This window comes from Leucoraja erinacea, chromosome 27, assembly GCF_028641065.1.
Source record: "Leucoraja erinacea ecotype New England chromosome 27, Leri_hhj_1, whole genome shotgun sequence".
Lineage (NCBI taxonomy): Eukaryota > Metazoa > Chordata > Chondrichthyes > Rajiformes > Rajidae > Leucoraja > Leucoraja erinaceus.
Genome location: NC_073403.1, coordinates 424168 through 437294, shown reverse-complemented (window position 1 = coordinate 437294; position 13127 = coordinate 424168). Strand labels below are relative to the sequence as shown.

The following is a 13127-nucleotide window of genomic DNA, read 5'->3' as shown; positions in this document are numbered from 1 at the left end:
CACTGGATTTTATTTAGGGGTATCAGAGTAAAGGGGGCTGAATACTTTTGCACACCACACTTTTCAGTTTTTTATTTGTAAAAAAATTTGAAAACCATGTATAATTTCCCTTCCACTTCACAATTATGCGGCACTTTGTGTTGGTCTATCACATAAAATCCCAATAAAATACATTTATGTTTGTGGTTGTAACGTGACAAAATGTGGAAAAGTTCAAGGGGTATGAATACTTTTGCAAGCCACTGTATATATCCGCCTTGTAGAGGCTGTGGTACCACACAACTGCTGCACTAATGCCAGTGGCCAGTGGACAAGACTGTACATTTCATCATAAACCATCAAGACAAACAGTTCTTTATCAAACAGATTTTTACTTCACACAAAAGCAAGTACATAGAAGGTCAACAAAACGGCCATGTGGCTGAAAGTTCAGTGGGGGTGGGGGTGGGCATGTGTCACCTGTCAGGTTCAGTGTTGCCCAGGTTGCCCAAGACATTCAAGGTGGCCGATGGTCTCCTTGAATGGACAGGACAGGCTGGAGGGGCCGAGTGGCCCACTTATTCCTCCTGGTCCACAGCTTCATAAAAGACAAAGCCACAGCTGGTCTCCGACAGCAAGCAGTGCTGGCCCCGCAGCACCAGAGACCAGGGGTCCCCCACACTGAACTGGGGGTCCCACACTGAACCAGGGGGTCCCACACTGAACTAGGGGTCCCACACTGAACCAGGGGTCCCACACTGAACCAGGGGTCCCACACTGAACTGGGGGTCCCCCACTGAACCAGGGGTCCCACACTGAACTGGGGGTCCCCCACTGAACTGGGGGTCCCACACTGAACCAGGGGTCCCACACTGAACCAGGGGTCCCACACTGAACTGGGGGTCCCCCACTGAACTGGGGGTCCCACACTGAACCAGGGGTCCCACACTGAACCAGGGGTCCCACACTGAACTGGGGGTCTCACTGAGCCAGGAAACTGGCTCCTGATTAAAACAAGTACCCGCAGTGACTCTGAGCAAGTCCACTGGCCCGACACTGGGGATGTCCCCAACACAAGCAGCAACATGTGGACAGTGATGGACCCACTCTGCATCACAATGGTTTTGTTCTCCTTGTGATGGGGAGAGGGGGTCAGTCGGTGGTCTGGCTGACCCTTGGTCCTGGGGCAGTGCCCCTGCTGGCAGACGCCAGGTCCTGCGCAAACAGCGGGATCGGACTCTGCAGACATCAGGGGGGGGAGGGAGGGGGAGGTGTCACTGATGCACTGTCTCACCCATCCCCCGCACTCGCTGCCGCAGGTGAGACATGAACTCCAGCATGGTGGCTGACAGGCTCTGGTGGATCAGGTATCTTGGGAGCCGACCCTGCAGGGGGAGGGGCAGGTGGGGGTGGGGAGAGAGAGAGAGGCCATAAGTGATAGGAGCCATTCGGCCCATCTAGTCTACTCCACCATTCAATCAGGGCTGATCTATCTCTCCATCCTAATCCCATTCTCCTGCCTTCTGCCCATAACATCCGACACCCGCACTAATCAAAAATCTATCAATCTCTGCATTAAAAAAATCCATGGACTTGGCCTCTACAGCCGTCTGTGGCAAAGAATCCCACAGATTCACCACCCTCTGACTAAAGACATTTCTCTTCATCTCCTTCCTAAAACAACGTCCTTTAATTCTGTGGCTCTGACCTCTGGTCCTAGACTTTCCCACTAGTGGAAACATCCTCTCCACATCCACTCTATCTGGGCCATTCACTATTCTGTACGTTTCAATAAGGTCCCCCCTCATTCTTCTAAACTCCAGCGAGTACAGGCCCAGTGCCGACAAACGCTCATCATATGTTAACCCACTCATTCCTGGGATCATTCTTGTAAACCTCCTCTGGACCCTCTCCACAGCCAGCACATCCTTCCTCAGATATGGTGCCCACAATTGCTCACAATACTCCAAATGCAGCCTGACCAGCGCCTTATAGTAGCAATGTTACAAAATTTTGAGATTTAAAAAATCAAGTCTGCAATTTATCCCATCAGATAAAGCATAACAATAAGTTTAATTTGACACCAAATTCACTTTCATATCTCAAGTATTAAAAAAGTTATGACCATTTTCATACTCGGAAATTAGCATCTTGTTCCCTATTGATTTTCAATGGGCATTACAAAAAAGCTGTGATCTTAGATAGTCAAAAGCACATTTCTTAAGGAAAGATTAACATTTTTAAATAGCCTAAGTGTCCAAAGATTATTCACAAATAATTCACAATATAACATGATTTTTATATCTAATTTACATTAATTTATAGGCCAAATGGAAGGAATTTAGTGTTCAATTGCTGTAAATAAATCGGTTTTCTAGTGGGTTCATGTGGAACGCGCAGGTTTAGAATGTTGACAGCGCGCTGGATTAGTGCCCTCAAATGCCGAGAAAAATACTGGGGGATATAAAAAGCCCAAAATGAGCTACTCGCTATAGAAAATTATAATTATAGGGTTATATACATGCCCCATTTAATGTAAAAATAAGGTACATACCTTTAATTGTTTGCTTTATAAAACCCTGGGGCTGCCAGAGCTTGCGGAATGAACGAGAGCTTTTAAATTTATTATATCTACTCTTCGAGGCCTATAAAACTAATAATAGCTTTTGGGACCGGGTCTTGCAGCGATTCTCCGTTAATGATTTACTAGGCTGAACATCTGCGATTGGAACAGCCTAGTAAAAATCGGGTTTTAAACCCGCCCCCTCCAAACAGCTCCAAAATCACACACAAGGGGAGGGGCAGATGCTCAGCCACGATTCAGGTACGTTTTGTAACATACCTACTTATAGAGCCTCAGCATTACAGAGAGCGACAGGAATGACCAGTGGCCACTGCTACAGAGAGGTGCCTGGAGCTCGAGCCAGGGACTTCAACCCTCCCCCCCCCCATCCACACGTATCTGCATGGTGCCACAGGTACAGAACACCAGGCTCCAGGGTCAGTGTGGCCTCTGCCCCATGGCCTTGACCGTTACAGCAGCAAACTGGTGGCAACTCCTCCTCCCCCCATAGTTCATGGTGGACAATCACAACCTTGTGCCCATCCCCAGGGTGGAATGTCAAAGACAGGAGGCTGCAGCATCCTCTCTATTCCTTCTCTCCACAGATGCTGCCTGACCCGCTGAGTTACTCCGGCACTCTGTCTGTCTATCCCTGGTCTGAGTTGATCAGGTCAAGTAACTGAGGCCCACACTTACCTTCAGGTCTGTGTTCAAGATCCAGATGAAGGTGCAGACACTGGGGTTGCGGACAGACTTCATCACCACAAATCCACCGGGCCCATTCTCACCCCTGCAGGGAATAGAAGGAGAGACAGTGAAACACTCCCACCTGCTGGCCAGCAAAGGGGCTGCAATCTGATCCTGCCTTCTCCCCATATCCCGTGATTCTGCTAGCCACAAGAGTTCTATCTAACTGTCTTATGAAAGCATTCAGTGAATCGGCCTCCACCGCCCTTAGGCAGAGAATTCCACAAATTCACAACACTGTGTGAAAAAGTTTTTCCTCATCTCAGTTCCAAATGGCCTACCCCTCAGTCTTAAACTGTGGCCCCTGGTTCTGGACATTTCCCAACATCGGGAACATGTTTCCTGCATCTAGTCTGTCCAATCCCTTAATAGCAATGAATGCAGGATACAAAATGCAGGAGTAACTCCGTGGAACAGGTGAAGTTTTGGGTCGAAATGCTTCTTCGGACTGAGACGTGTAAGAAGGAACTGCAGATGCTGGTTTAAACCGAAGATAGACACAAGATGCTTGAGTAACTCAGCAGGACAGGCAGTATTTCTGGAGAGAAGGAATGGGTGATGTTTCAGTCTGAAGAAGGGTCTCAACCCGAAACGTCACCCATTCCTTCTCTCCAGAGATGCTGCCTGTCCCGCTGAGTTACTCCAGCATTTTGTGTCTATCTTCGAACTGAGAGTCAGGGGAGAGGGAAAATAGAGATATAAAAAGGGACGAAGAACAAATGAATTAACGGTATGCAAAAGGTCAAATTTAACCCAGCAACGGTGATCAAGGAAATGTGGAGCCCACAATGATCCATTGTTGGTTGTGGAGGTGATTATGAGTGGCTACAACAGTGAAACACAGCTGGACGCATTGTAATTACACTGCTGGGGACGAGCAAACTTGCTCAGAGTCTGAGAATCCCAGTGGACTGTAAACCAGTGAGAGGTGAAGCAATGAAGAGTTGATTGAGTGGGTAATTTGGGAGAGGTGCGACTGGACTGTGCGTGTTGGCATTTGATGGGTAACAAGTGGCCAAATAATAGCTGCTGAGGGGAGGAGATGGCAAGTACAGATGCATGAGGCAGGGTCATTGTCAGGGTCAGGAGGTCAGTGTGAGGGGGTCAATGTGGGGGGGGTCAGTGTGGGGGGATCAGTGTCGGGGGTCAGTGTGGGGGGGGTCAGTGTGGGGGGGTCAGTGGTGGGGGGGTCAGGGGGTCAGTGTGGGGGGGGGGGGTCAGTGTGGGGGGGTCAGTGTGGGGGGGTCAGTGTGGGGGGGTCAGTGTGGGGGGTCAGTGTGGGGGGGGTCAGTGTGGGGGGGTCAGTGTGGGGGGGGGGCAGTGTGGGGGGGTCAGTGTGGGGGGGTCAGTGTGGGGGGGTCAGTGTGGGGGGTCAGTGGTGGGGGGGTGTGTGGGGGGGTCAGTGTGGGGGGGTCAGTGGGGGGGGTGGGGTGTCGGGGGGGTCAGTGTGGGGGGGGCAGTGTGGGGGGGTCAGTGTGGGGGGGTCATTATGGGGGGGTCAGTGTGGGGGGGTCAGTGTGGGGGGGGTCAGTGTGGGGGGGGTCAGTGTCGGGGGGTCAGTGTGGGGGGGTCAGTGTGGGGGGGGTCAGTGTGGGGGGGTCAGTGTGGGGGGGTCAGTGTGGGGGGTCTGTGTGGGGGGGGGTCAGTGTGGGGGGGGTCTGTGTGGGGGGGTCAGTGTCAGGGGGTCAGTGTGGGGGGGGGTCAGTGTGGGGGGGGGCAGTATGGGGGGGGTCAGTGTCGGGGGGTCAGTGTCGTGTGGGGGGGGGTCAGTGTGGGGGGGTCAGTGTGAGGGGGGTCAGTGTGGTCAGTGTCGGGGGGGTCAGTGTGAGGGGGTCAGTGTGGGGGGGTCAAGTGTGGGGGGGTCATTGTGGGGGGGGTCAGTGTGGGGGGGGGGGTCAGTGTGGGGGGGTCAGTGTGGGGGGGTCAGTGTCGGGGGGTCAGTGTGGGGGGGGCAGTGTGGGGGGGTCAGTGTGGGGGGGTCATTGTGGGGGGGTCAGTGTGGGGGGGGTCAGTGTGGGGGGGGTCAGTGTGGGGGGGGGGGTCAGTGTCGGGGGGGTCAGTGTGGGGGGGTCAGTGTGGGGGGGTCAGTGTGGGGGGGGTCAGTGTGGGGGGGGTCGTGTGTGGGGGGTCAGTGTGGGGGGGTCAGTGTGGGGGGGTCAGTGTCGGGGGGGGTCAGTGTGAGGGGGGTCAGTGTGGGTCAGTGTCGGGGGGGTCAGTGTGGGGGGGTCAGTGTGGGGGGGGTCAGTGTGGGGGGGGTCAGTGTGGGGGGGTCAGTGTGGGGGGGTCAGTGTCGGGGGGGTCAGTTGGGGGGGGTCAGTGTGGGGGGGTCAGTGTGAGGGGGGTCAGTGTGGTCAGTGTCGGGGGGTCAGTGTGAGGGGGGGTCAGTGTGGGGGTGGGTCAGTGTGGGGGGGTCAGTGTCGGGGGGTCAGTGTGGGGGGGGTCCAGTGGGGGGGGGGGTCAGTGTGGGGGGGTCAGTGTGGGGGGGGTCAGTGTGGGGGGGGTCAGTGTGGGGGGGTCAGTATGGGGGGGTAAGTGTGGGGGGGGGTCAGTATGGGGGGGTGTGGGGAGGTGTGGGGGGGGTCAGTATGGGGGGGTAAGTGTGGGGGGGATCAGTGTCGGGGGGGGGGTCAGTGGGGGGGGTCATTGTGAGGGGGGTTAGTCAGGCTGCAAGCTACACAAAGGGGGTCCCACCCAGACTGTAGTGGGGCCCAGACCACAGCCTTGCCCTGGGTGTGAGACGTTGCCACGTACCTGATGTACTTTTTCACTGGGGGCCGGGAGTCGTGGACGGTCGACATGCCTGACGACACGTACATCTCCTTCCTCCTCTCGATACGCCGCACGTTCACAAAATCCCTGCAAACGGCCGGTGGCAGTTAGACACAGAGACACTTGGGCCCCTCCTCCACACACGGGGCCCCTCCTCCACACACGGGGCCCCTCCTCCACACACGGGGCCCCTCCTCCACACGCTGGGCCCCTCCTCCACACGCTGGGCCCCTCCTCCACACACTGGGCCCCTCCTCCACACACGGGGCCCCTCCTCCACACACAGTGCCCCTCCTCCACACGCTGGGCCCCTCCTCCACACACGGGGCCCCTCCTCCACACACGGGGCCCCTCCTCCACACACGGGGCCCCTCCTCCACACACTGGGCCCCTCCACACACAGGGCCCCCCCTCCACACACTGGGCCCCTCCTCCACACACGGGGCCCCTCCTCCACACACGGGGCCCCTCCTCCACACACGGGGCCCCTCCTACACATGCTGGGCCCCTCCTCCACACACGGGGCCCCTCCTCCACACACGGGGCCCCTCCTACACATGCTGGGCCCCTCCTACACATGCTGGGCCCCTCCTCCACACACGGGGCTCCTCCTCCACACGCTGGGCCCCTCCTCCACATGCTGGGCCCCTCCTCCACACGCTGGGCCCCTCCTCCACACGCTGGGCCCCTCCTCCACACGCTGGGCCCCTCCTCCACACGCTGGGCCCCTCCTCCACACGCTGGGCCCCTCCTCCACACGCTGGGCCCCTCCTCCACACGCTGGGCCCCCCCCCCACCCGGTGCCCCCCCTCCACACCCGGGGCCCCTCCTCCCCACAGGCAAGCAGGACCCACACACACACTGACCCACAAATACACCACTGACCCACACACACACTGACCCACACACACACTGACCCACACACACACTGACCCACACACACACACTGACCCACACACACACTGACCCACACACACACTGACCCACACACACACTGACCCACACACACACTGACCCTGACCCCCACACACACTGACCCACACACACACTGACCCACACTGGGGGATGGGTCCATGGACGGGGTGGAGGCAGCAACATTTAAGGTCAATGCTCGAGGCCTGGACCAGGAGCTGGCAAATGGGCTAGTATGGATGGGTACAGTGGTGGTGGGCCGAAGGGCCTGTTCCTGGGCTAGAGCTCACTGTACAAGGAGGGAGCGAGGGTGCGGCCCTCACCTGGCGGATATCACCCCTCCCGCGGCTCCAGCAGACACGTCGTAGGTGACCAGTGTGTTGTCATCAACTCTCTGCAGAACCTGGAGCACAAACACAGTGTCTGAAGCATCGCTACTCAACACGCGAACACGGGACACGCAGACAACACGGGACACACAGACAACACGGGACACGCAGACAACACGGGACATGGGACAAACACGCGGGACTCGCAGACAAGACGTGAACACGGGACACACACGCGGGACACGCACACTAGAGTGTAAACCTGATGGTCACTGTGTGTGGCACTCATCCCCCAGTGAAGTCAGTATGTGTGAGGGTCAGTGTGTGTGTGGGTCAGTGTGAGGGTCAGTGTGAGCGTCAGTGTGTGTGTGTGGGTCATGTGTGTGTCAGTGTGCGGGTCAGTGTGTGGGTCAGTGTGTGTGTGTGGGTCAGTGTGTGGGTCAGTGTGTGTGTGTGGGTCAGTGTGTGTGTGTGGCTGTGTGTTGTGAGGGTCAGTGGTGTGTGTGGTGGGGGTCAGTGTGTGGGTCAGTGGTGTGTGGGTCAGTGTGTGTGTGTGTGGTGTGTGTGTGGGGTCAGTGTGGGGGTGGGGTGGGGTGTGTGTGTGTGGGTACAGTGTGTGGGTCCTGTACGGGGTGGGGGTAAGTGTGTGTGTGTGGGGTGGGTCAGGGTGTGTGGGTCACTGTGTGTGGGGTGGGGTGTGTGTGGGGGGTGGGGTGTGTGTGTGTGTCTGTGTGGGTCCTGTGTGTGGGTCAGTGTGTGTGTCCACATCGCCATCTTGTGTGAGGGTCAGTGTTAACCGTGTGTGTGTGGGTCAGTGTGGGCAGTGTGTGGACACCAGTGGTGTGGGGTCCGGGGGAGGGGTGTGGGGTGTGTGGGGTGTGTGTGTGGGTCAGTGGGGGTCAGTGTGGGGGGTCAGTGTGGGGGTCAGTGTGTGTGTGTGTTTGGGTCAGTGTGTGGGTCAGTGTGTGTGGTGCGAGGGGGGGGGGGTGTGTGTGTGGGTCAGTGTGGGGGTCAGTGCCTGTGTGGTGTGGGTCAGTGTGAGGGTCAGTGTGTGGGTCAGTGTGTGTGTGGTCAGTGGGGGGGGGTGTGGTGTGGTGTGGGGTCAGTGTGTGGTGTGTGTGTGTGGGTCAGTGTGTGGGTGTGTGTGTGTGGGTCAGTGTGTGGGTACAAGTGTGTGTGGTGGGTCAGTGGGAGGGTGTGTGTGTGGTGGGGGTCAGGGTGGTGTGCAGGGGGGGGGGGTGATGGGTGGGGTGAAGTGGTACGCTGGGTGCTCCTGAGTTCCTGTAATGTGATGGGCCTGGGTTGTACTGTGGAGTGGGGGCACGAGGTGCTGAGGGGTGAGGGGAGGGGGGGTGGGGGGGGGGTGGGGGGTGGGGGGGGGGGGGGGGTGTGGGGGTGGGGGGGGGGGGGGGGGGGGGGGGGGGGGGGGGGGGGGGGGGGGGGGGGGGGGGGGGGGGGGGGGGGGGGGGGTGGGGGTGGGGGGGGCGGGGGTGGGGGGGGGGGGGGGGGGGGGGGGGGGGGGGGAGACTGTCCACGGGGCTGGAAAGGACACGCAGCGATAGTCCGGTTCCACATCGCCATCTTCTGGAGGCTGAAGGATCACCTCCTGGGTTAACCAGCTCAGCCGCAACACTCCAGGAATGCCAGGGATGGGGAAGAGATGGACACCAGAGGTGGTCACTGGGACGTGGGGTGAGGGGGAAGAGAGCAGAGGAAGCCTACAAATGGGCAGGAGAGGGGGGGGGAGAGTGGGGGCAGGGAGAGCAGGTGCTGGGGGCAAGCGCTGGGAGCGTGGCGTGATGCGTGGAGGGGGGGGGGGGGGAGGGGGGGGGGGGGGGGGGGGGGGGAGGGGGGGGGGGGGGGGGGGTGGGGGGGGGGGGGGGGGCGGGGGGGGGGGGGGGGGGGGGGGGGGGGGGGAGGGGGGGGGGGGGGGGGGGGGGGGGGGGGGGGGGGGGGGGGGGCGGGGCGCGGGGGGGGGGGGGGAGGGGAGCGCAGGGAACGTGGGTTGGGTGGAGAGGGGGGGAGGGTGTGGTGGTGCCGTGGAGGGGGGGGGGGCGTGGGGGAGGGGGGGGGGAGGGGAGCGCTGGGTGGTGCGTGGAGAGGGGGGGGGGTAGCCCTAGGGGGGGGCAGCGGGCGGCTGGGGGGGCCACTAGGACATGGTCACGTGGCAGCAGCAACTTACACCCAGAGATGCAGCGGCAGAGACAGGCAGAGTGTGAGTGGATTCACAAGGGGCAACCAGGGGGCATCTATATTGACTGAATTACATTATCCCCTCAGCCTGGAGGCCACCCATGTCCACACAGCTCAGACATTCTCACCTTTAGAATGAAGCTCTTCCCGTGATATGGGATTTCAAAGCTGTAAACTGCATCGGTGCCCTGCAACAGAGGTGACAGATTAGTGGAGAATTCCCTCACATAGAGCGATGAACAGCAAGCCACGACCTCTGGCCATTGGTGCTGGTGCAGTGTGGGGGGCCGGAGTGACCGGGCATCAGGTCAGAGGTCCGGTCACCACCTCCCCAAGACCACCACACACCTTGCCCAGCCAGCGGGTACAGGGGGCAGGAGATGCCAGCAGGTGGCCTTTGTAAACAAGCCAGTGACAGCAGGAGGGGGCAGGGATAGACTTTGGTCCAACTGCAGGTATTAGGGTCAGCAGTGCAGTCACCGCCACAGACACACAGACAGACACACACTGAGACAGACACCGAGACAGACAGACACCCAGACAGACAGACAGACACTGAGACACACAGATACTCAGACACCGGGACACACAGATATCGGGACACACAGATACCGGGACATGCAGACACCCAGACAGACACAGACACACAGACAGACGGACACCACCCCAGGGCGGGACACCAAAGTGAGCAGCTTCACACCACCCCAGGGCTGGGGTGGGATGGGTGTTGTGGGGTGGGCTGGGCTGGCCTTGTTTGTGGGGCTGGGCTGGGGCTGGCTGGTCTGGTTGGGGGGCTGGGGCAAGGCCTTGGGATGGGCTGGGCGACTGGGTTGTGTGGGGCTGGGCTGGGCTGGGTGATGGGTGCTTGGCTGGGCTGGGGCTGGGCTGGGCATTGTTGTGGGGTGGGGCTGGGCTGGGCTGGGCTGGGTGTTGTTGTGGGGGCTGGGCTGGGCTGGGCTTGTTGTGGGGGCTGGGCTGGGCTGGGCTGGGCTGGGTGTTGGGCTGGGCTGGGGCTGGGCTGGGCTGGCTGGGTTGTTGTGGCTGTGCTGGGCTGGGCTGGGTGGGCTGGGCTGGGCCTTGTTGTGGGGTGCTGGGCTGGGCTGGGCTGGGGCTGGGTGTTGTTGTGGGGGCTGGGCTGGGTGTGTGTTTGTGGGCTGGGCTGGGCTGGTGTGTTGTTGTGGGGGCTGTGCTGGGCTGGGCTGGGGTTGTTGTGGCTGGGCTGGGCTGGGCTGGGGGTTGTGTGTGGGGGCTGGGCTGGGCTGGGCTGGGGTGTTGTGGGCTGGGCTGGGCTGGGTGTTGTTGTGGGGGCTGGGCTGGGCTGGGCTGGGCTGGGCTGGGTGTTGTTGTTGGGTCTGGCTGGGCTGGGCTGGGCTGGGCGGTGTTGTTGGGCTGGGGGGCTGGGCTGGGCTGGGCTGTTGGGGGCTGGGCTGGGCTGGGCTGGGCTGGGCTGGGGCCAGACCTGTGGTTCCCACCGACACGATAGTCAAAGACACATTATTTTAGGAAGTGTTTTTGTGTCTTTTGTAAATTTAAAACAGGTTCATTTCACCAAATAGACATTTGTAAGTGCTGTGCGATTGGTTAAATCCCATTAAAATCACCCAGATCACCAGGGTGAACACACTCAGCAGGTCAGGCAGCTTCTGTGGAGAGAGAAACAGGCTTAACATTTCATGCTGATGACTATTTTTCAGAACATACAGACTCTTCTTCTCTCCACAGATGCTGGCTGACCTGGTGAATAGTTTCAGCACTTTGTTTCAGATTAGCGGCATGTGCAGGATGTTGTGTTTGTGGGATGTGTGTGCGTGTGGGACTGGGATCGACGGTTGCAATGGTTGATCAATAACACATAGAGCCCGTGGGGACAAGAGGCAGCGGCTTCTCACGGCCCACACACTCACATCTTCTTTCTCCAGCTTCCAGTATTCCTCCTGCCGTAGTATTTGTTCCAGCACCCCCATGGCCTCTCGGCCCTGACGTACGTACTCCTTCTCCTGCAGAAACAAACTGACAGTGAAACACTCCCCGTCCAGAGTTGCAACTTTGCTACTCTGGAAATTGTCATGCAGAAAAAAAGCTGTCATGGATTTAAAAAGTTTAGGAGATAAAACTTCTGTTTCCCACTGTCTGCAGTAACCAGGCTGTCAGTTTCACTGCGGGCGGGCATGGAAACTGCCAAGCGATCGCTTGTATTAACGGCACTCCGCCTTTATATAATCGACTTTAGTACTTCTAGCTGCAGTAATAAAATACTCTTATTTCTATTGAAAAGATGTCTAGTTTGAAAATGCTGTAGGAGCATTAGTGAATGTGAGACTGTCTTTCTGCTGTTGACACAAATGTCCTTATACATGCAAATGTTACGCGTGGTTTATTTGGAATATATCTTTGGTTTACAGCAGCAATACCCGTCGGGCAGCAGTGGCTGCAGACAGGAGGCTGAGCAGTGGGTCAGACACCATGCTGACCGGTCGCTGGGTGACCCCTGGACCAGCTCTGGTCTCACCTTGAGCCAAGGCTGGGGTCGCTGGTAACGGGCTTTGGCCAATGCAACGGGCAGACTGACCAGGAAGTGTTCTTGTTTGTGGGGTGAGATTGGAACTCATTCCTCCTCATGATTACTGTGTGTGTGTGTGGGGGGGGGGTCACTGCGGCCCTCGTCACAGAGTGGACTCGTCACAGAGTCCCCACGCAGCGGTTAAACGAGCAGCTCAGCACCGGATCGCGGGGGGCCGGACAGTGGGGGCCGGATGGTCAGGGCCGGCTTGGCGGACAGTCAGTGCCAGGCAGTCAGTGCTGGTCTGCCCAACAACACCTACAGTCTCAGTGGGCAGAGAAACAAGACAGAACAGTCCTCTCCCCACGGACAACCCGTACCTGAGGTGTGGCTGCGACCCGCCCAGCACCTTCCTCTTCCAGCTCATCTTCAGAACCTGCAGCAGGAAGCAAAGTCCATCACTCAGAGCAACAGGTAACACACAACTCACTCACCTAGAACCACAGGTAACTCCTCACCCACTCAACCACCGACCCATCGACACACTGACTGCGACAGGTAACCCAGAGTGACTCATTCACTCACACACCTACCCAGCAGGAGCAGGAGGCCATTCAGCCCATCATCCCTGCTCCAGCCCATCATCCCTGCTCCAGCAGTCAATGGGATTATGGCCGGCATTTTACCCCAGCACCAATATCTGCATTAATCTCTGGAACTCTCTGCCACAGAGGGTAGTTGAGGCCAGTTCATTGGCTATATTTAAGAGGGAGTTAGATGTGGTCCTTGTGGCTAAGGGGATCAGGGGGTATGGCGAGAAGGCAGGTACGGGATACTGAGTTGGATGATCAGCCATGATCATATTGAATGGCGGTGCAGGCTCGAAGGGCCGAATGGCCTACTCCTGCACCTAATTTCTATGTTTCTATGTTTCTATGTTTCTAACCCCGAACCCGGCAACTGAATATTCAAACCCTCGATCACTTTTGTCAATACACTGTCTCCGTCGCCCTCTTGGGCAGAGGGGTCCATTGTTGACCCCTGTCCATTGATGACCCCTTGGGCAGAGGGGTCCATTGATGACCCCTGCCTTTCTCTCCTTTATTCTGACCCTGTGACCCTCGACCCCCTCACC

At 58.3% G+C, this 13127-nt stretch overlaps 1 protein-coding gene across 1 annotated transcript in view; it reads right to left on the bottom strand.

The window, feature by feature from the left end:
- Positions 1–351: 351 nt before the first annotated feature.
- stard3 (StAR-related lipid transfer (START) domain containing 3) overlaps positions 352–13127 on the bottom strand; it is a 22388-nt gene continuing 9612 nt past the window's right edge. The window contains 9 exon segments of the mRNA XM_055656749.1: positions 352–1364; positions 3239–3332; positions 6041–6145; positions 7294–7377; positions 8849–8886; positions 8888–8918; positions 9592–9680; positions 11397–11489; positions 12373–12428. Coding sequence (XP_055512724.1) covers positions 1254–1364; positions 3239–3332; positions 6041–6145; positions 7294–7377; positions 8849–8886; positions 8888–8918; positions 9592–9680; positions 11397–11489; positions 12373–12428 — 701 coding nt within the window. The 3' untranslated portion in view covers positions 352–1253.